Source organism: Triturus cristatus, chromosome 4_1, assembly GCF_964204655.1.
Source record: "Triturus cristatus chromosome 4_1, aTriCri1.1, whole genome shotgun sequence".
In the NCBI taxonomy this organism is placed as follows: Eukaryota; Metazoa; Chordata; class Amphibia; order Caudata; family Salamandridae; genus Triturus; species Triturus cristatus.
In genome coordinates, this window is record NC_140585.1 from 1,202,564,511 (window position 1) to 1,202,588,098 (window position 23,588).

Sequence of the window (23,588 nt, forward strand, 5' to 3'; positions counted from 1 at the left end):
GTGCTCCTGTGGGGTAGTTGTATGTATGTGTGACTATGCAGGCTGTGTATCCATTTGGGTGTTGATTCCTTGTTTGTTGCTTGTCCTCATTGATATTTCCCTGAGTGTGGCGTTGTGTGTGTTTTCCTGGCCCTGTGCTACTGTGCTGTGTGTTGTGTGTTCCTGTGCAGCCACTCCTGCAGTGTGTGTCTCCATGATTGTTTGTTGTGTGGTGCAGGATGTATATTGCACTGGCTTGTTGTTGTGCATGGTGTGCACAGGTGGGGCGCATGTCATGTGCCTTCATGGGGTGTGCTAGTATGTGGTGGGAGTGGGTGTGTCCCTGTGGTCTTTGTGCCCTGTCCATGCCTGGCACTGGTCCTGCCTTCTGCATTGTGTGCATGTATTTGCTTGTGTTCGCCGCTGCGGTGACGTGACCGGGACATTGCTGCATGGTGGCGGTAGCTGTGTGTCCAGGATGCAGCGGGGTGACTTTGTGGCAGGTGGGTGATGTGTGTTGCCCTTGTGGATTTGTCCCTGTCCCCCCTAGGGTGCTTGATTTGTATTTGGGACCGGTGTCAGGCCGTGTGTTGTGTTGTTGCGTACCTGCGGCGGCGTCCACGGTGGTCTATGAGTTCCTGGTGATGTAGCAGGTACAGCACCGGAAAGATGTGTAGAGCTGGGTCCATGGCGGTCTTGACCAGGACTCTGGTTTCGCGCTCCGCTGTCGAGCTTCCGCCGTCTCTGGTTGGGCGGTGTCTCCGCTGCGGTGCGTCTGCTTGCTTGTGTTATCCTAATTTGCGGAGCGGACGTCATTCCGCACGGCGGTGAGTCTCCATTGGCTCCCACCCCTGCGGTGGCGGGCGCACTTAGATGGCGGTGCGCATCGCACCGCAGCTGTCGGGAATTGGCCTATGTTTGTCCATACTAATTTGGCGGGCGTGATGTCCGCTGCTGGCGGGCGGAAAAAGGCATTTTTCCGCAGCGCCGCGGTGGTCCAACCATCCGACATCCTAATGGACTTCATAATTTTTTACGATACATTTCTAACACCCTAATATTAATACGACAAAGAATAAATGCAGTTGCAGACTACTCACGATTACGATGCACCCCTACAAATGAAAAGAGCACCATTGAGCTCTATCAGTTTCATCTTTCACGTCTTGTTACTTCTCTGTGTTTTTACCAATTTTGCTCAAAGTCCCAAAGATTTAGTTTCAGCCCACAAATCTTCCTGTTTTTTTCGTTGTTTATTGCAAACTTTTCCATCATGTTACACTTTTCATCAGTATTTTGTCGACAATGTCTTTTTTATCACTGTTGGCTCATCACATTCAGATTGCAGCATTTTGAGATATGGAACGCATTTCAGTTCTACATAACATTTTACTGCATGCCCTTCACATTCCTTCCATCTGCGGGTCTTTGAAACCTCAGCTTTTTGTTCCAGAAAGACTTTCCTGTTCCAGAGTTTTTATGATTTCCCAGAGTTTCCTTAGCATTAAGTTAATTATTCTGGTCTATTGTAGCCAGCAAATCTTGAGCCACGTGAGTGAACAGAACCTCAACAAATTTCACCGGTAGGTAGAGGCCACAGTCTTCATTTTGACTGTGTTTCATTTAGAAATACATTTTATGAATATGGGGGTAGGGACATTCAAAAAGGTTAGCCATTCAGGAACTTTATAATAATTTCCTGGAAGCTGATTGGCTATTTCAGACTTAACAGTGTCTACTTCTGGTATATCTGAAGAGTAAGGATTTTTCATTAAGTCCTCCGACTTCACCAGCATGAAAGCACAAGGTTGTCAGGTGTGGGGTGTGGAGGGTGGATACTAGAAACAACTACCACAGAGGCCAAAGGCTTATTGGAGAAAGGTTGGATATGTTCTCAGTTTGCCAAAAAGTGTGTTCTTTATATTTCATAGTGCGAAGACAAAGGGCCGATTTAGATCTTGGCGGATGGGTTACTCTATCACAACAGTGATGGAAATCCTGTCTGCCGAAATATCAATTTCATAGGATATAATGGGATTTATATTTTTGGGGGATGGGATATTCGTGATAGTTGTGATGCAGTAATCTGTCCGCCAAGATCCAAATCAGACCCAAAGTCAGTTCCTGGAAGTTCAAAGGCTTCTTTTGAAAGTAGAATTTTAACTATGATAAAAATTATATTCTTAGAGGAGCACTACATTTTACAAAGAGCACCATATTGGGTGTTTTTCAGGTATATAATTAGAAAAAACTCCTTCCAATTTAATTGAAAAAAGCTTTAATAATAAATAACGTGATAATTGGGTATACTAAATAAGCAAATTGAAATGTGGTCAATTATGGTACTGTTTCGTAAAACAATAATGCAACTAGGGTGCTTTAGGATGGAGGCAATATAAAAGCATAAAAAGATAATCAGTTGATGTAATACGAAGAAGATTGTAAGCATCTCTACAAGGTGCCCATCTACACAATTATGCAGCTTTACATCCCACCATGAAATACCCTCACATTCTTTTCAAGAACAGTAGAAAGGAAGGACTGTGTAGCAGACGGAACTTAGTACAAGAAGGTTTCAAGTACTTTCTGAAGAGTGAAGGAGAAACCCAGCTGCAAGTTGATAGAAGGCTGTTCAGTAGTCAGGAACCACTGAGAAGAAAAAGCTTGCTTGAAGGTTTTGGCTCTTCTTAGTTGGAAGCTTCAGGAAGAGACTTGGCTTTATGTAGCAAGCAGACATCACCATAAAAATGTACCCTCGGTCTTCTGTTGTTTACCATAGGAATATGAGCCAGGTTTGTTCCAGTTCTATTGGCCGTTTGACAGGAAGTTGTTAATACTGAGGAAATAACCTACCAGTTAACCAGTATAGAATGCTGATGTTACATACATTTCTGGTAGCAGCCATTTTCAAAGTTGTTCAGTAGATGAGACCGTTCATTGGCCAGGGGTTGGGCATGAGCGGGTCAACACGTAATCCATGATGATGGTCGGAAAGTATGAGAGGGGGAGATCTAGAAACTTGCAGTCCCAGCCACAGGAGTAGCGTGTCTGCGGGTAGACGGCTATGACAGAGTGCTGCAATGAGTCCACTACAAGGTGCAGGTTTGAGCTGCCTTTGGTCACCAGGTCAATAACGTTTTTGCAGTCTGCAAAGAGAAGACTTAAGATGAGCCTACAGTACATCCTCACATACGCACTTATTAAAAACCGCTTATTATGATGCACAATATTAAGCTGCTATTATGTCCTACAGCAATTTATGTCTTTTCTATAATACTAACTCTACCATAGAAAAAACAAACAAACAAAATCAATCAAATCACACCTATGAGATAAGTCTATCGGCTTCTCCTTGAAGCCAGAATACACTTTCAAATAGCTCTCCTTTTTGACAGTGCCTTGCATTTCAGTCTAAAATAAACCCCGCAATCCAAGAGGAAAAAGGAACACCAAATGCAAATCACGTTTGCCCCTAGAAATCCCCCCAAAAATGAAAAATAAATCCAAAACACTGTACCACAGCTTTTGTCAACCACCAAGACTTTGTAACAGCCTACCTGAGGATCTTAAAGATTAGCCACAGTGCATTCAACTACACTTAAATTCACGTATAGTAGCATTTCTTGTTTTTTGGGAAGCGCACAGGGGTACGTTTAATAAAATAGAATTATGTAATACAGTGCAATTCTATTGTTCCACTCTCTGACATCAATTTGTTTTTAATCTATCATATGCCAGAAGTTCAGTATTGTGTCCTAAAGCACCAACTTCATGGTTAATTCCTTCTATAATACCATGGATATTTTATCCCATGGCAATACCCTCCACTTACTGTAATGCAATTATTGAAGTACAATGATGTATCAAACACACTTTAGATAAAAGGATACATTTTGTAACCACACTTCTCATAGCAGATGCGTAGTGAACTCACAGGCGTTGAAGTACTGCTCTCCGTAGCTTTCTTTGACGTCCTTTGGCACGCGGGCCCATACGGCCTTAAAATTCTCCTCTACGATTGGCTTGGTTGCAATACCTGTTTTGAAAGCGCCGGGCTCCACAATGGAAACTTTTACCCCAAATGGACGAAGTTCGCGCCTAACACAAGATGGAGAGTGCACAGAACATGGTAATTAATACTTCTGAAAGGCAAGTCACTAATGAATAGCATGAGCTTCAAGCAAAAGCCTGCACCACAGCACTTTGACAGCATGGCGCCACCTCGGATATTAAAACAAAAGGTAATGGAGCAGGAACTCGCCATTTAAAAAATTCTCAGTAGGGTCCGAACATCAAGGGAATTTTTCTCTGTAGAAGACAGTCGCATTTTTCTCTCTTTTTTACAGTGTGTGTGGCAATGCGAACCACAATCTAATCCACTGAGTTTTAGGATCTAAGTCTGTGAGCCCATTCTGAAAGGGAGTTAGTTCTCCCAGTTCTTGGTCCTCAATTAGACGATGTTCAGGAATGATGGATTATGGATGATAATGTTCCCTGCATGGTGCACAGTTGTGCCCCCTCCCTGAGTGCCCAACTGCATGTATCTGGTATCCTGATTTTTGTTTCCCACCTCTTGCTAATCTAGCCTGTGCTCTAAGGCCTAGGCCTCGTCTTTGACCCGTGTGTGGTCCTGGACACAGAGGAACAGGCAGGGGTGTAGTTTGGGCAGAAAGACTGGGGGGTAGCGGGGGGAGGGAGCTTCAGATTTTCCAACAATCAAACTGGCATGTAATGTTAATCATTATATGAGAAGCACCTCATGAGGGGACTAAAGGACTAGTAGAAAGGTAAAGGAGTGCAGATGACCCTGCCGCGAGGAGTATCACGCTAGACCAGTGTTTCCCAAACCTTTTAGACCTACAACCCACTGTTTAGAATGATAGTTAGGCAACTCTCCCAATTTTAATGGGCATGTTGAGGGGCGATATTTTGAATGTAACTAAAGCATTGTGTGGTAGCGTACTGTCATTTCCCGACAGCACATTTCCTATTGAAGTGGTCACTAACTTTGCACAGGCATACTGTTTTACTTTCAAATTACTTTATTTCTGCAAAAGTGCCTTCAAAAGTGTCACATACAACAACTAGATAAAATCATTTGTTTTAAGAACACATTCGTACAGGTAAAAATTCATAGAAATTTAAGATAATAGCCATCAGAGCATCACTACGATTAAGAGGATAAAAATAAAAGAAAAATATATGTACACAATTTTAAAGCAGCCCAAAATAGCTTTAGTAATAATTGTACAATTAAAGCCTCCTCGATTATTGGCCAACAGTTTATGATAGTGTATCCCCTATATACTGCAACGAGGGATAGGCCATTTAGATGCTGTTAGCCATTCTGCTACATGTTGAGTGACCTCCCTGCCTTGACCTGATGCCCCACATGTGGCCAAGGAACTTAGCTACTGCGCAAACAAATACATCTCTTGTGTCTATTTTAAAATACAGAGAGCTTCCCAAAAGTTCCAAGTGCCCAATTGCTGACAGATAGGCTTAAACAATTTCCGTCTTGGGCATGCGTAAGCAGGACAAGCAAACAGCACATGGGCTATGGACTCTACGGGAGCCTCGCATCCTGGGCATTTACTGAGGCATGGATCTTTAGTGTGCCATCTGGCTTTTACCTCATTTACTGGAAGCATGCCAAGCCTGAATTGGATATAGAGCTATCTGTCTTGGGTTACTTGTATTAGATCAAGATAGGGTTCGAGAAATCTAGTCTGTTTGTGGTATAAAAATTCTGTAGTTAGTATCCCTCTCGACCCTGCCGATGTCTGCTTGTGCGACCCATTCCCAATACTACTTCTTTAATATAGCTTTCCGAAGCAGGGGCGAATCGTCGTTTCCCCAGGCTTCTTTTAGCCCTATGCCAAATAGAAGCTTCTTTATGTTGCTCAGCCACCCCACCTTGTTAAAAGCATCTAAGCGGGTGACCTCTGCCATAGCGTCTGCATAAGATGACAGCTCCGGGGTCCTCCTTTCTCTGGCCCAGAATAGCAGTGGACTAAGCTTAGCAATGTCGCTAATGGGATGTTGGCCCATGTCTAGCATAAGTGGGTTAATTTAGGTACTTTGGGGCAGCATCACTAGGTTCCTTATGATATTTGTGCTCCGATCTAGTGAGCTCCAATATATTTTCCAATCCCCACAATTCGGAACTGTACAGGGCAGAGGTGACAGCTTTAAATTCATAGACCTGTAAAGCAGGGGCAACTGGTCTGGTATGGGAGGAGTGATGTTGTTTCACTGGTGCCCCCGTTACACGTTTGTGGTTTAGAGTCATTTTTGTTATGTGAGGGTTCCAAGACATTCTCTCTGAGAGTTTAACCACTAGATAATCGAATGAACTTACTCTCTCCAAGGGTATCCCTCGTATTGTTGGCCTACCCTTGTATAACATATGAGGGTTAAAGCCATGAATTTTGTCTTGGAAGTGTTGATTTCGAGGCCCGAGCAGTACAGAAATGATTGAATCTATTTAATAGTGACTGCGGCCCTGCCGGAGTTTTAGATATCAGTAGGGTGTCATCTGCAAATAAGAGGGTCACTATCTTCTCTCCACCTAGAGTCAGGGAATCAGCCGGCTCTTGAGATAGGAAGCTTACGATGTCATTCATATAGAGTGAAAACAGGGTGGGTGCCAGGGCGCAGCCTTGGCGAACATCCCTGCTAACAGGAATGTGGTCAGTAAGCTGCCCTTGTGTGCCCCATCTCATCCGAGCAAAATAATTTTTGTGGGTCGGATGACTAGATTCAGAATAGCAGAAGGAATTCCCATATCATTCAACACTTGCCATAACTTAGATCTGGGGATTATATCAAAAGCGGTCTTCAAGTCAATATTAGCCAGATACAGACTACCCTGACCAATGGTTAAAACTTTCCAGAAGAGCAATAATAGACAAAAACCTGGTAAATGGTCCCTATCTTTTCTCTGAAGCCAGCTTGGTATTGTGTTAAAATAGCATTGTGGTCTGCCCAAGCCAAAATCTTCTGAAGGAGGGCTCTGCTAAAAACTTTTTGCAGCGCATCTATTAGGCTGAGAGACCTATAGTTACAGGGCTGAGCTCTATCCCCTTTCTAGGTCTCGCCTGAGCATGCGCTGCTCTGCGAGGCTTCTAGTAAGGACTTTTAACACGGAGCACAGGCTCGTGCGTGTGCTTTTTTTTTTTTGCTCACACCTATTGGCCTTTGCATGCGTCTTTCTGAGAAATACAGCACGCAATTGGCCAGAGGTGGGTGCATGTCCCGCATTCTCTCTCCCCTGGCCTAGGGAGCTCGGGAGAGAGCAGCGGCCCCGCACTGTGCCTGCTGCATTCCTTAAATTCTTTGCAGTGCACGTGTGCGCACCACTAGCTGGCTTTTTTTTAGATTCCTATTAGCGTGGGCGTGCACCACTCCCGGGCTTGTTATAAGTGGAATGGTTGCTGGGATATGTACATAGTAGAACAGTGACTGCTTGGGCCTGAAATAAAAAGATCTCTCGCTCGTGCCCTTGGAAATGTTTTAAGCGAGCCAGCCCGCCATGTTTGAGCCCCACATGAAACAGCTTTTCCTCTTCATAATTAACTAATTATGTTCTAATCAACAGTCACGATCCCGATTCCACAATGTAAATCAGATAAACGAGGTAACGGCGGATGGAGGTCAGCTTCATTTTATTACAAAGCCCACAACACTTGTCCAATTGAATTCCGGAGCGTCTGGCGGCGTAGGGGAGAGTCTTATCAGCGGCCCTGCAGACTGCGGACCGAGCACGGGGAGAAACGGGGGGCGAGCATGGGGAGAAATGGCCGGTACTTACCTGGCTGAGTGGGCAAAGCAGAGGGCGGCCACCGCAAGCGTTTCTTTTTTATTCCCTGTCATTTAGATTTACAAAGAGCTGACTCAGGCTCAAGGGTTAAAAAGAGGCTGTTTGGCATTCATGAGACGGCAACTCTCCTCTACCGCCGTAAAAGCAATTACCTAGAAGCCCCCAAAACACAGCATTAATAAGCTAATCTTTAAATACAACTTCAAAGAACATTGCTTCAGAGGCAGCTGAAGTCTCTCTCCCCGACTTATTTCCACGTCAGTGCACAAATACCTACACAGACACGGGGAAAGGTAGAACATGCCGTCCCTCCATGAAATGAAGGTAATCAGAGAGAAAGGCTAACATACACTGTGAGAGAAAAGGCAGCTACCTATTCAAATTCTACCAAATGAACCACTGAGAAGAGAAAATAGGAAATGTTATTCAGATTTCATTAGAAATTATTTCAGTCACAGCATTACCCGTGTTCTATGGTACTTTACATTCTCGAATCTTCTAGTAAGTGCAACCTTCCTGGCTTTGCAAAGTGCTAATGAGCCACATTTACTGAAGGGCACCCACGTGATCAAATATCTATCTCAACTGACAAATCAGCATTTGACTGACTAGTATATTTGGTTAACCGCTAGCCACTCCCAACGGATGCCCCATTAACCGAGGTTGTATTACATGAAAACTTGAGTACTTAAATGTGCCAAAGACATTACTTTATTATTATTTTAATGTGCTCTACACACATTAGAACAGAATATACAATACCCACACTCCGACAGAATTTGGCTCTCTCACTGCCACTGGTTGCCATCACCACAGAACACACAGAGAGGGAACACCTGTTCACAAACACTTTTAACTAGTGCTATGTGATGTACTTGTGGTACATTAAGGCAGTGTTTGGTGCACACCACCTTTTACCACAATATTATGATAGCAAGTTTGCGGAGGTGGTAATGTTACTAAGTGAGTATTTTTTGTGTGGCATTTTGCTGTAGGTGTGATGTATTCTGTTTTTTTGTGCTGCAATATTGCAATGTGATGAGTTGTCCTTTGGCTATGTTGTATTCTGTTTTTGTTGGGTTCCGTTACGTTTTATTTGTGCTATGCTGTTTTTGGTATGTTATGGTATCGGCATGTTACTGTACTGTGTTCAGTTGTTTACTTGAGATATGCCAACAAAAGATGCACCGTTTCCAATCAAAAGCAGCAGCACACTTGTGTGTCAATCAATCATTTACCACAGTCTAAGTTGGTACAATACTGCTCAAGCCCTTCAACCTACTGTAGCCCAGTGTATTTGATATGGCCCCAACTAGTTTCACTTTCTACTCTGCACATCACCATCTACCCACTTTCAAATAACTCTCTTCATTCATCTACTTCTCCCCCCTCCATGTGCGACCCTCCTCTGCTTGCGGTCATGTTGCCCTGCAACCAACCTTCCCTCCTTTGTCCATGTTGCCCTCCCACTCCCACCATATTTCCATTGTCTGTGTTGCACCCCCAGGCCGCCATCTCTCTGGTGTCCATGTTGACCCCCCACCTGATCTCCATCCATTGTCCATGTTGCCCTTGACACCTGCCCTCCCTTCAATGTTTGTGTTGCCCTTGCCACCAGCCCTAACTCTGCTGCTCACCATAGAAGAAAAAAAAAAGAGCATTATGAAGCAGCCAGCACTGGCCACGTCATTTGGCTTTTTTCCCCACACCCTCAGTTGTCCATGTTGCTCCCGTAAAGGCCCTCCCTCCATGTTGCCTCCTGCTCTACCCATGCTCCCCCCGAAATAAGAAAAAGTGCTATGACGTAGCCAACACTGGCTGGGTCATAGCGCTTTTTTTTTTATCTTTCAGCTGTGCTGTTGTACAACATGGCTACAACCACGACAAAGCCACTACTTCACGTAGGGTGACCTATTGGCTTTATGTTCCAATAATGCCATATGAATGAGATTTTTAGCTGGAGCATCAGCGCGCATCTGCTGTCTGCAAGACCTGGTGTCATCAATAATACCACTCTATTCCCTCCTGCTACTCACCATTGGTCAGACTCTTGCATCACTCTTCTTTACTGCCTCATAATTGGTACAGCCCACAATAGGTCACTTCCCTTGTTCAGCAGATGAGCACCGGCTAAGTACGGTATCGTTACCCTTGCCGTGCTTTTCTATTACTTTAAGAGCACTACTTTTTTTTCCACCCGGTGCTGCTCTTCGCCTGGTTTATTTAGTAACACTTTTTTAGACAGACTCGTTCATTTATAATTATTTTTAGGAATGGGGAGATTAAGTAATATGTCAGCAATCACAGGATGTTTGAGCCTCCCGCCTGACTCGAACCTAGTTCTCCAGCTTCAAAGTCGTACGCTTTGGCGATTAAGCCACATCCTCGCTAACTCTCTAAACAAGCATTTGCAATGCAAAAGATCTCGCATTTGCGAGAGTTTGAGCTATAAGCATTGTAAATGACAATGCCTTTTCTTTATGTTTTAAAAACCAAAACGTAAATAAAGGCATTGTTATTTACAGTGAAAATAGCTCAAACTGGCGTAAATACGAGATCTATTGCATTGCAGGTGTTTGTCTTTTAAAGATGTCGTAATAAGGCGCGCTGTAGACCGTCTCCAGTGGACGAAACGTTCACGCTGGTTCCAGACCGGACTGTCATCACCGGACACGTGCATTTAATCTGTTGACTGAATTATTAAAAGCAGAACCAGACCGGCTGAAGACAGGCTCCAAACTGTTGCCTTATTTCGTTACCCACTTGCTTTATTCGCAGTTGAGCTCTAGATTCCTGGTCATCTGTGGTTCGCATTTTAAGAGGGACAGCATTGAAAGACTATTTGTAACTGTCCTCATTGTGCCGTGAATTTACTTCCTTAACATTACCAGCAGGGATGGTTTAAGCATGGTCGGATGGGTAAAGCAGCATCCCGAATCTGACAATGAGCTGGTCTCTGAGAAGCAGCGCAGTGGCCAGAATGGGTGATCTGCCTGTGCTGTTCTGTTCAGATGCCGCCAGGTTCTGCCGGCCCCATGCAGCAGTTGATGTTGTTGCACCAAGGATATTGTGCTGGATAACTAAACACTTATAAGTTCCCAAAGGCGAGACCTATTGGCTATGCCAATGCTTGTTTGTAGATAGGGACCACCTCAGCCCCCAGCCAAGTTTTGCAGATAGACCAACATAGCCCACAGATAAGATGTGGAAATCGGGTTTCTGTAAATATCATTTATGCATCATCAAGTAAGTGTCTTGAATTGTTCCTATTAAAATCTCTGTTTCCAGCACACTTCAGAATTTCAAGAAACCATTTTTGATTTTCCTGCCTTCTGAAAGAATACAGTTCATTTACTGGTATCAACATGTTGTGTGTTGCAAAAAAACGATGTCACACTTTGCTGCACTCCAGAAAGTTTGTCGCATAATTCTCTTTAAATACTTCTCTCACTTTGCAGGCAGAGAAAGAAAAGTAAATACCAATCCCATAGGCAGCAATTTGTCATAAGACATATAGTGTGTCATTTGAACTCTGTCTTTGAAGCACCAAATGTGAAAGATAAACAGAGAAATTAAAGGCATCTTTATTTATTGCTTGGACATTTGTGACACATCAAAAATCGGCTGGCGACCAACCAGCGGGTTTGTTGTGGGACGCAACAGGGCCTGCTTTCAGTTTCCATTTTAGCTTGACATCTTTTTCTAATGGTGACTTTTTACATGTTTTTCACTTACACAATATTTGTACCGAGAAGCTATTTGGCATGCAGTTTATTTTTTTAGCTAGCATTATTATCATGTTGCTTGTCCAATGGAGTGCAATGTCCTTGTATTTGGTTGTCAGTTTGGAGACAGCTTTAAGGCTCCAGACACACCATCACATCAGCTCTGCAACAGTGCTTTTAATATATAAACAATGCAAAATAAAATGATGGACGGAGTGTTGAAGCTTTGAAAAACACTCACCCCCAGCCACAGATCTGGATTTAATCCATCTGTATTTTGCTCCCCATGTCAGCCCATGTTGCTATGTTTGCCCTATGTTGCTAAGGGTATGCCCAGACTTGGGTCCCATGCTCCCTTGCTCCTGCACTACTGGATTCAAGCTAACCTGGCTGATAAGGAGTGCTACCCCAAACCCGATCCCAGGATGCTTGTTTCCGGTCCAGGAAGGAGACGACTTAGCAGTTCGGACTGTTCCCATGAGGTGCAGGGTCAAGACTGATTTGCATGTGGCTGAGTCCAAACTGGGGTACTGTAGTGAGCAAAAAGAGATGGACTTAACCCAGATCTCTTGACTGGGGGTGAATGTTTGATTTATTCAGCGTTTCACACATTATTTGTTGCTGCAGCACTTTATTATATAAATAGCCTCTGTATTACATAAGCTGTGGGCGGTGAAATCTGCTACACCAGTGGAGTTTGGAGAGTTTTTACTGCTCCACACTCTAGTTAGAGTGCGGAGTTCTGCAAAACCTTTGCCATTCACAGTGGAGCGGAATTTAACGGCGCACTCAGCCACAGTGCTGCTCATACCAATCCAAAATACTGTGGCTACTTCTCCGTGTGCCCCCTCCTTGCTGCTCTCACTGCTTCTGCGCTGCTCACGCTGCGACGTCCCCTCACTTGGAATTTGGATACAATGTTTGCAGAATCGGCCAGTCCCTACTGACAGAGAGTTCCTGCTCTCCATGCGCGGCTGGGGCTGCCCGTTGGCAGTGGTCTTTATCTATTGGTCTCACCACGCTGACTATGTTTCGCCATCCTGCCTGTAACTTGTCCCGCACCTGCTGCTTTTTCTGTGCCTGTTTAACCCTACTGCCTGTTTTTCTACTCCCTTCCTGTGTCTCACCTCCTGACCTGTCTTAGAAATCAAAGCCAGTGTTTCACCTCAACGCCTCTGTCGAATGTCTGTCGATACTTTGCATGCTAATACTTCGCACAATTTTAGTGCGATGTTTTTACCTAGCATAACCATTACTTCACAAGTTGTAACTGCGCATGCATTTATAATGCAAATAGTTAGAAATGTACTTTAAATGTTTTTATTCCACATTCTATTACTACGCATAGCACTACTATGTTTTTTTCCTGTAATGGTTTAAGTTGATTTTTTAAAAAATCGCACTAAAATCTCACCCTCACACACTACACTCTACACTACCCTACATTACTCAAACACCACTACACTACCCTAAACCCAAATACACTACCCACTACATGACCTTCCCCCTGCCTGGACCCTACACTCTAACACTACACTTCACGACCCCCGACACTACCCTAAACCCTGAAACACTACCCTACACTACACAAACACCACACCACTACTCTAAACCCTAATTCACCACAAAATCTCAACACTACCCAAACCCTCACACACTACACTACCCTAAACTACTCAAACACCACTACACTACCCTAAACCCTAATACACTACCCCTACACGACCTTCCCCCTTTCCCCATCCTGGACCCTACACTCTAACAATACACTTCACCACCCCCCGACACTACCCTAAAACACTACCCTACACTACAAAAACATCACACCACTACCTTAAACCCTAATGCACTACCCCCTGCACATCCCTTTCCCCACCCACAGCCCTGTCCCTACTCCCAAACACTACCCTTCTTGACCCCCATCACTACCCTAAACCCAAATACCAATACATAAACACAACCCTTAAACCTTAAACACAACCCCCTGCACAACCCTAAAAAATACACTGCCCCACTTACCTCTCTTCCCTCGTGGTCCCTCTCTCCACCTTCACTCCTGGATCCACTCTTCTCCTTCTTCAAGCGTCTTAAGAGCAGCATGTCGTTGTTTGGAAACGGAAGCGCCTCCTTTTCCAAACAACGATGTGGATAGTCTGCAAAGTATTCCACTTTGAGAAGTAAAGATAATTGCGTAGTAACTGTATGCTAAGTAAAAGCATGCGTACTAAAAGTTCCTGTGAACTAAAAAATGCTCAGTAATAGTAATAAATAGAAATGCCCAAGAAAGAAATGGTAGATTACCCCACTGTCTAATCTTTCCTTTTGTCCTTGTTGCCTTTTTCCCACTTTCCTGCCCGTGTATCACTTCCATGCCTGTGTCTCACGTGTATGTATATATATATATATATATATTCACTGAAAAAACCATAGGTTTCACACACGTTATAGTTAGGAATTAGCATTTAAAAAACCTTGCTAATTCAATGAAAAAACCATAGGTTTCACACATGTTATAGTTAGCTGGAAATTTTACTGATAAAAAACCAATGAAATTCCCCCGTTATAGTTACTGTAGGCAACTATAACTCACGCGACCGCAATCCTCTGCTGATGCTAATACTGTATTTAGACACTTATTTGCCCATGTCTTCTTCCATTAAATTTTAGCTATACATATATTACAAATATTTTTTTTTCATAAAGACACATATGTCATCAGCAGAGGATTGCGGTCGCGTGAGTTATAGTTGCCTACAGTAACTATAACGGGGGAATTTCATTGGTTTTTTATCAGTAAAATTTCCAGCTAACTATAACATGTGTGAAACCTATGGTTTTTTCATTGAATTAGCAAGGTTTTTTAAATGCTAATTCCTAACTATAACGTGTGTGAAACCTATGGTTTTTTCAGTGAATTTGTACGGTTTTTTAAATGCTAAGTTACTTTACGCCATTCGTGGCGTGCACGCCCACTTAACGCAGTTCGTTCCGTGCGCGCACAGTGAGCACGCGGTGCGCTTCGCGCACCGCGCGCCCACTTTACGCAGTTAGTGCCGTACACGCAAGGTGGGCACGCAGTGCGCTACGCGCACCGCGTGCCCACGTTACGCACCGTGCGCACATGGAGGACATATTATGCGCTTCCTTGTGATAGGTAATCTGTTAAATTTAATTTGTAAGTGATGACAATAATATGCCATGCACAGAGTGTTTTTTTTTTTTTATTAAAATTTTTAGCGTAAGCGCACCGTACGCGTACGGTAAGCGTAATCGGCGAAATTTTCAAAAAATAAAAATTAACCGTTTTTGGCCTTGGGGGATCTTTGAGGACTCAACTAACATGGCTATGTGCATGGGCGCTGTCTAAACAGCCCCTTTATATGTTTTTTGCCTTTGTTTACAGCCCCCCCCTCAGAGTGCGAGAGAGAAAATGGCGGCCGCCGCTTCCTGGTTTCGACCGATTCGAATGTTTACTTAGATGTAACAGCCAATCAGAATCGCGCTCGCGCACGCCACCGTACGCGTACGGTAAGCTTACGGTAAGCGTACCGTAAGCTGGCTCAGATATATATATTGATTTAAAGGCTATTTTCTCAGAATCTACTGAACAGATTTACACCAAACCTACAAAAGGCACTTCCTTGACTTGAGGACTACCTCTCTGCCAAATTTCTAGTAATTCTGTTCAGCCGTTCGGGCTGTAGCCCTGTCTAAAGGTCCTATGGAAAAATGCATGGGAAAAACGCGTTTTGGGACCCCCCTTTTATCTCAGCCCCCACTTGACGAATCCCCCCGAGACTTTCAGGGTAGGAGCGGAGCGTAGCGCCCCACCTATTTTGAGAAATTCGCGAGGATTCGTCGACCGGCGCCAAAGTTATTCAAAATAGAATGTTGCGGATTTCCTATGGAAACAGGGTCCTAACTATAACTACCTACTGGCGACCGCCAGTAGGTAATATATATATATATATATATATATATATATATATATATAACACCAGAACCTTCCCTTTGCATAAGGAACAAGCCCACACAGGTTCACAAGGGTTTTCCTTCCTTTAATATATATATATATATATATATATATATATATATATATATATATATATATATATATATATATATATATATATATATATATATATATATATATATATATATATATATATATATATATACGCATCTCATCCTACTGTTCATCCTACTGTTTATTCTACCCTAATAGCCTCGCCTTTCCATTCGGTCTCACCGGCTCTGCTATTCTCACACTTTACAGACTGTACTCACCTTCTTGTCTCTGTCACACCTCCCTCTTTGCTTCTGACTTTATTACCTGACCACATCCCTGTTTGTGTCTTGTCTTGTCTTACTGTTGGTCTCAACCCCTCGTTGTGTGTCTCACATTCCTGTCTGTGTTAAATCCCAATAGCAGGCCTCACCAGTTTTTACATCACTGCCATTGACCCATTTCAATTCCTGATCTCCTTGTCTCTGTCTGTGAGGCACCTCACAGACAGTGTCTCCACTTTAGGATATCACTTGTTCCGACGCTCTTTTGACAACGACAAAGCGGAGCAGGCAGCTACAAAGACTTTGCACCAACCCACTTGGGAAATCACTGAACTTTAATTTTAAGACTGGATTTGCAAGCCCACTGGGGATGATATTCAGCGCACCACAAGTACCAGAAGCCTGTGAGATGGCCACGCCCACTGTGGCAAGTACTTTAAAATGAAGGTGCGTGAACAAACTTTGCTGTCAGTCTTTACTTCAAGCGCCACTGAAGAAGGGAATAGCAAGACTCCCGAAACGCGTATGGCGTATCACTGAACTTTTGATGCTGGAGCTTTGAGTGTGCTTGCGTGCACGTTGTCATCTATCAAATAAACAAGAGCGAATTATTCTGCCTGAGGCTTCCTTCCTTTTGGGGCTTACCTGTTTCGTTGGATGTATACGGCTGTTGCCCAGCCGCGGATCGAAGCCCATCGCTGTGCGAGTCCGTGCTGGCCCCACCTGGTGCTGGCAACAACGGAAGACAGACGAGTTCAGCGCCATTGACAGGATGGTGTTGTTCCGACGCTCTTTTGACAACGACAAAGCGGAGCAGGCAGCTACAAAGACTTTGCACCAACCCACTTGGGAAATCACTGAACTTTAATTTTAAGACTGGATTTGCAAGCCCACTGGGGATGATATGCAGCGCACCACAAGTACCAGAAGCCTTTGAGATGGCCACGCCCACTGTGGCAAGTACTTTAAAATGAAGGTGCGTGAACAAACTTTGCTGTCAGTCTTTACTTCAAGCGCCACTGAAGAAGGGAATAGCAAGACTCCCGAAACGCGTATGGCGTATCACTGAACTTTTGATGCTGGAGCTTTGAGTGTGCTTGCGTGCACGTTGTCATCTATCAAATAAACAAGAGCGAATTATTCTGCCTGAGGCTTCCTTCCTTTTGGGGCTTACCTGTTTCGTTGGATGTATACGGCTGTTGCCCAGCCGCGGATCGAAGCCCATCGCTGTGCGAGTCCGTGCTGGCCCCACCTGGTGCTGGCAACAACGGAAGACAGACGAGTTCAGCGCCATTGACAGGATGGTGTTGTTCCGACGCTCTTTTGAAAACGACAAAGCGGAGCAGGCAGCTACAAAGACTTTGCACCAACCCACTTGGGAAATCACTGAACTTTAATTTTAAGACTGGATTTGCAAGCCCACTGGGGATGATATTCAGCGCACCACAGGTACCAGAAGCCTGTGAGATGGCCACGCCCACTGTGGCAAGTACTTTAAAATGAAGGTGCGTGAACAAACTTTGCTGTCAGTCTTTACTTCAAGCGCCACTGAAGAAGGGAATAGCAAGACTCCCGAAACGCGTATGGCGTATCACTGAACTTTTGATGCTGGAGGTTTGAGTAATAAACAAGAGCGAATTATTCTGCCTGAGGCTTCCTTCCTTTTGGGGCTTACCTGTTTCGTTGGATATATATATATATATATATATATATATATCATGAAGAGTTCCCAGGTTCCAGCAGATAACTGGAGCAGGTACAGACCACCACACGCTAAATAAGGTTTTAAGGCAGGTTTATTTTCTTAGTCCATCAGTATGACGCGTTTCGGCCGCGTTGCCACGGCCTTGATCACATGACACCAAATCAACCATTCATAGTACATATAGTAAAATGTTGACTCCTCCTTCATATATGAACCAATGACATAGTGGCATATTGAACAGTGAGATTTCAAGTTTACACTTTAGGTTGTCATAGACATAGAAAGGATATTAAATGTCAGAGACATATCACATTAAACCATAGTGGTTGTTCATCTTGAATTCACCTTTACCTCAAGAGTTAAGCTCACATATCTCTTATTCATTTTTAGGTCTCGCTGAGCCCCAGCGCTTGCGCTGGCTCGAAGAGACATTTTGTATGTGGCCTCCAAAAAGTGCTACCAGGCCAGCCTAGAGGTACAGTGCATGTGCGCGGGCGCGCGCCGCGCTTACTTTCACTTTCGCGGCCGCACGGCCACTTTGATCGCGATCACGGCCAATGCTTGTTTCAGTTGCATTTGTGTGCATGGTTTTCTGCCTCTGCTCTTTACCTTGCTGTGTGTTTAGTGCGCAATGCGCGGTCCGTCCCCTCCCGTTCTGCGTCCGGTCCGCTGCACTTCTTGTGTCAAACACAAGCGACTGCCTTTTTTTTTTTTCAGTAAATTGTAATTTCCCCCATTCTCCTCCCCTCCCCGTGCCTGCCTTCGCCTGGATACCTGAGTCGACGTCACTGACAAGCTGTTGCCTTTTGCATTCCGGAGTGCTTTGGTCACGATAACTTCAGCAAAATCAGCGATTTCTGGTCCTCCGCACTACCGATTCCGTGGCTGCCTTCTCTACCCATTTCAGCTCCCTCAGGTGGGTCTGTTCAGTGTTTCATCATAAATTTGGGCGTAGGTTTGTATCGATCTGCTGGCCTGCTATTTTGTGCTGAGGTATATGGGTCAGTGAATTGGGGCCACCATCTTCACGGCCTCGATCGGTTTCTTCCATCGCTATGGGCCACCGGTCTACGTCTTGGTAATGGCAATCTTGTTCCAGTGCTTCAAGTTGACTGACATCCCCCCCCCCCCCCCCCCCCCTCCCCAGAACGCACAATCTCCCCTCGGAAAACAATGGTCATGGCAAGACACCCCTTTCAACCTTTTGTGCTCCGGCATAGATAGCGAGTATGGCCACAGATTCGTATGTTTTGTGTGACTTTAAACTAACAAAAATACAGATTTAGCTTGTTCCGCTTTTATGGCGGACTTCTCCAACTTCACCTAGCCCTAAACTATCAAACACATTCAAACTGGAATATGTGAACTGCAGCCTTCACGCATTTATTTCTGTGCTTAGCAAAATAAAACAGTCGGGTGACTTATTGTATTTGTATCCCTGTGACTGCCCCATTTTAACTTGTCCTAAAGGCATCGGAGCGCTTTGCCTCAGCACCAGCTTACATTACACGAGGTCAGATTTTTTTAGGCCCGGGCAGAATAAGTGGTTTCCCCAGAATCACAGGATATTGAGCCTAAGAGACTAAACGGACTCAAACCTGTTCCCCCAGTTACAGTCCATGCTATTGCCGCTTGAGGCTTCAGGGCACATGCACATGTCAGATTTTTGCAGAAGGCGCATCAACAATCTTTGAAGGTTGCTGGAATTGTAGCTTTTGGCCTCCAAGCTGTACATATATATCTGCAAAAAGCACATTAACCCACCCAGCTCATGTACTATCTTCATGAGCTTTTCTGGTGATCCAGTGATGTCGCAGATCCCAGCCTTTTCAACAAATCTCCCAAAAAAGAATAACGACTTTCTTTGCACTTCAGATAACACTGGGTCCGTGTTCTGCTTCCATCTAATAGAAGATGCACACATGACACTTCTCTTTATAGCACATCCCTGGCGCCATCTTCCAATATTATTACTTGGTGCCATGTCATTTGGAGCCCCTTCCGGCAGGTCTTATAGGTAGCCAACGACCCTGGATTTTGAGACTTGGGTTTCGATGCTTCTCATTATAAGCGCGTGACTTTCAGCCCCACTGTGCAGCGCACTATTTCGTAAAAGTGACGGGTAATCCTACAAACGTGGGGACAGTTACACCTTAAGGGTTCCCATTTTTCCATCGGCGACAAGAGGCTTCACGTCGTGTGTGACACCCTTAATCATAGCTTCCTTTTTAGCAACAGTAGTTTGCACGCTGTAAGCATATATCAGTAATGTCAAAAGTGAAACTGCAACTCCTGAAATACAGTGCATCACTGGCTTAAAAAGCAAGGACTGGCTACTATGTCAGAGGACATGGTTCCACTTTGCAGCTGTGCTTTAGCCACCTGAAACCCAAGATACAACCAGAGATGTAACACAGCCCTGCGCACAGGGAGCCCCCAGCCCTTCAGCACAACACCAATAAATATCTGTGATATGAGGGACCGAGAGCACCCTCTTCCGTTCCGTTGGGGGTCCCCACCATCTTGCATTACAGTACCGTCATAAATGCTTAAAATGTACTGCACAAAGAACATAAATGGGAACACTATATTTGACAAGTGGGTTCTGGGATGTACAACGTCGATCGTAAACTCCACTGGTAGCACTCTGATTTAATTTTTAATTAAAGTTTCAATATTTGTTTTGACAATTTGAAAAAGAATCACATAAATAATCTTTACCATAATTAACATTGTTTTAAATCGATCACAGGAAGTCTCTTGAAGTTCATTACAAAAAGAAGCTGTCTAACGTGTACCAGGAGACCGTGTGGGTGCAATAAGGTTTGCTGTGCAAAATAGTAAACAGACTTGAAAATACAACACGCATAATGTGTCCTATTGAACACAACCAGCCAGGGCGTATTTAAGTGGCCAATGTCTAGCTCTCACTGCACTAAGCAGCCATTTTGCATCGAGTGGGTTCTGGGCGCGGACGTACAGTGACCACATTGTGTGACGTGAGACATGGGCTGTTTTGAATTGGTCTCGGATGTGACTGGCTACAGGAGGTGATCGTGGGGTGCTATGAAAAAACTGGGCTAAATAGTCCGAGTTGAGTTGCATTGGGAAGACTGTAACCAGCATTTGCAATGCAATAGGTCTCACATTTGCGAGAGTTTAAGCTATTGGCATTGTAAATGACAATGCCTTTTATTTATGTTTTAAAAACCAACCCGTAAATAAAAGGCGCATTGCCATTTACAATGCCAATAGCTCAAACTCTCAACTGCGAGACCTATTGCATTGCAAATGCTTGTTCATTTTATCAGAGTATATCAACAAATCACAATATATAAAATCCAAAATAGATAAAATCATATCATGCGGATCACCCTCGTTTGTTATTGGTCTAGATGTATGTTGTTTTTCCTTCATGAAAATATATATATTTATACGTATATATAGCTGCCAATTCCAATATCTAAAGTGCAATTGCGTAAATCCAGATATTGTATGTTTATATCATAGATAAAGTGCAAGTGCATCAGTGCAAATATAAACTTATGTAGCGTATGTCACTTAGTGTGCAAATGCATAAACAAAGCACTATATGTGTCTCTGACTTAAATAGTCATACTTCTGATAATGTCTTATCGAGACAACACTTTTAGAGATAAAGTGCAAGTGCATTAGTGCAAAAATAAGTAATACATGTGCAAAATAGCAAATCGTAAAATAGTATGGCAGCAAGTCATTGTGAAAATCAAGGAAGGATACTAGACTGAACAGGACCTATTACACAATAGTAAAAATCATCTCTCATGTTGGGGCTGTCCATTCTATGGTTTCTATAAAATCATTTCATTTAATTAAACATATCATCTTAGCACCTTATCAGGATCAAGGAAAAAGATTCAAGCTATGCCCCTAAAATAAAAAGTATTATTGAAAAGGCTTACCTCAGAGAATATTTTTAGTAAAACCATTTTTAATGCAGTGGAATATTAGAGTTAAATGCAAGGAATTTTAACAGGACCTACCATGTAGAACCTAACATATAGAGGAGAAGATCGTTGTTGTATATCGTAAGGCTATTTTCAAAGGAAAGTATGCATGTCCTCCCCTGTATTTAAACCATTAGGCAACTTAGTGTCTAATAAAAGAATATAATGGGCTTCTAATTGCCTAAGGCGCTTCTCTCTATTCCCTCCTCTAATCATTTTCGGCACTGCATCGATAACATAATACTTTAAGTCATTCAGGTTGTTCTTATGGACTAGTTTAAAATGTCGGGCAACTGGATAGCTAGAATCTGAGTTGACAATGGCCCTTAAATGCTGTAAAATTCTGACTGATGCCTGTAGTTTTGTGCTACCAACATATTTTAAGCTGCACGTACATTCAAGCACATAAACTGCATGGTCAGTTTTACATGTATAAAAACCTTTAAGAGTGGTAGGGGTTAGATCAAATGCGCCCATAAATTCACATGTATTAGTGCCAAACTTGCACGCTCGACATGAACTGCATTTGAAGAAACCCTTCCGATTAGATAGCCATGTGTTCTTATTAGTAACCTCAGAGCTAGTCCTGACTAGGGCATCCCTCATTGAGGGTGCTCTCCTGAATGTGATTTGTGGTAAATCAGGGACTAGCTGGGACATTGTCAAGTCAGTTTTTACTATGGGCCAATTTTTGTAAATCAATTTTCTTAATTCCTTGTCCTGATTACTGAATGTAGTGATGAATCTGATACATCCAGATTCACTGCATTCATTCTCATTTGTTGGGGTGGAATTGTTGGTAGTAGTTCTGGTTACTGATCTGAGATAATCTTCGCGGTTAGTATTATTAGCTTTCACCAGTGCTATTTCCAAATCAGCTCTGGTGTAGCCGCGAGCTAAAAATCTTTTAAATGAGTCCTTTTGACATTTATGACAATCATAATCAGTTCTGCAGATGCGTTTAATGCGTAGAAACTCACCATAAGGTATACTTTTTAGTAAATGTTGTGGATGGGAGCTCTGCGCATGGAGCACTGAATTGCCCGCTGTGATTTTTCGGTGTATTTTAGTCTGTATATTGTTTTCATGGATATATAGTTCAACATCAAGAAATTCAACGTGATTTGTGTCAATATGGGCAGTGAATTCTAGATTCAAATCATTTGAATTAATCAGTTTTACAAATTCTTTAGCCGATTCCATTGACCCATTCCAGATTAGACAAATGTCGTCGATGAATCTCCACCATCGTACGACATGGGTCTGATATAATTCGTGATGTGTGCCCCTGAGGACATGCTCCTCCCACCTGCCCACGTGTAAACACGCGTAGCTGGGGGAGAAGCATGCCCCCATAGCCACACCCTGTAGTTGTTGGAATACTTCTTGGTTGAACATGAAATAGTTGTTACTTAAGCATAATTCGATCATACGTAGTAGCATACTATTGTGTTGATAAAAAATGATCTCTCTTTTCTCTAAGTAAAATTTAACTGCTTGTAAACCGTCACTATGACGTATGCTTGTGTAGAGAGAACAAATATCCATGACAATAAAACAGTAACCTTCTTGCCATTCCATCTCTGATATATTGGCAAGAAAATGACCCGTGTCCTTAATATAGGACGGGAGTTCTTCCACAAATCCCCTCAAGAAAAAATCCACATATTTAGATATGTTCTCACACAAACTCTTTTGAGCTGAAATGATGGGTCTCCCAGGAATGGGCTCTTGTTGTTTATGTACTTTTGGAATAAAATAGAGAACTGCAGTGGTTGGAAACTCAATTTTTAGGAAGCTGTATTCATTTTTGTTCAACAGTCCATCTCTCTTCCATTGACCGAGTTCAGCATGGATGAATTCTTTAAGCTTTTTAATATCATTAAATGTTGCCTTTTTATAACATGATTCATTATTCAAATGACGATAAGCCTCTTGTAGATAGTCATTTCTGGACCAGAGGACAACATTACCACCCTTATCTGCTCTTGTTATAATAATTTCATTGTTATTTCGTAATTTGTTGATTAGGGAGGAATATTGTCGCTCTTGGTAATTCTGATGTTTTACTGTCTTTTGAA

The 23,588-nt window shown here is 43.3% G+C and overlaps 1 protein-coding gene across 1 annotated transcript in view; it reads right to left on the reverse strand.

The window, feature by feature from the left end:
• Nucleotides 1-1,222: 1,222 nt before the first annotated feature.
• The window catches only part of LOC146856388 (17-beta-hydroxysteroid dehydrogenase type 6-like), a 102,907-nt gene continuing 80,541 nt past the window's right edge, over nt 1,223-23,588 (reverse strand). Inside the window, exons 4-5 of the mRNA XM_085654515.1 lie at nt 3,914-4,077; nt 1,223-3,125 (exon numbers count right to left, since the gene is read on the reverse strand). Coding sequence (XP_085510641.1) covers nt 2,914-3,125; nt 3,914-4,077 — 376 coding nt within the window. The 3' untranslated portion in view covers nt 1,223-2,913. The remainder of the gene's footprint in view (nt 3,126-3,913; nt 4,078-23,588) is intronic.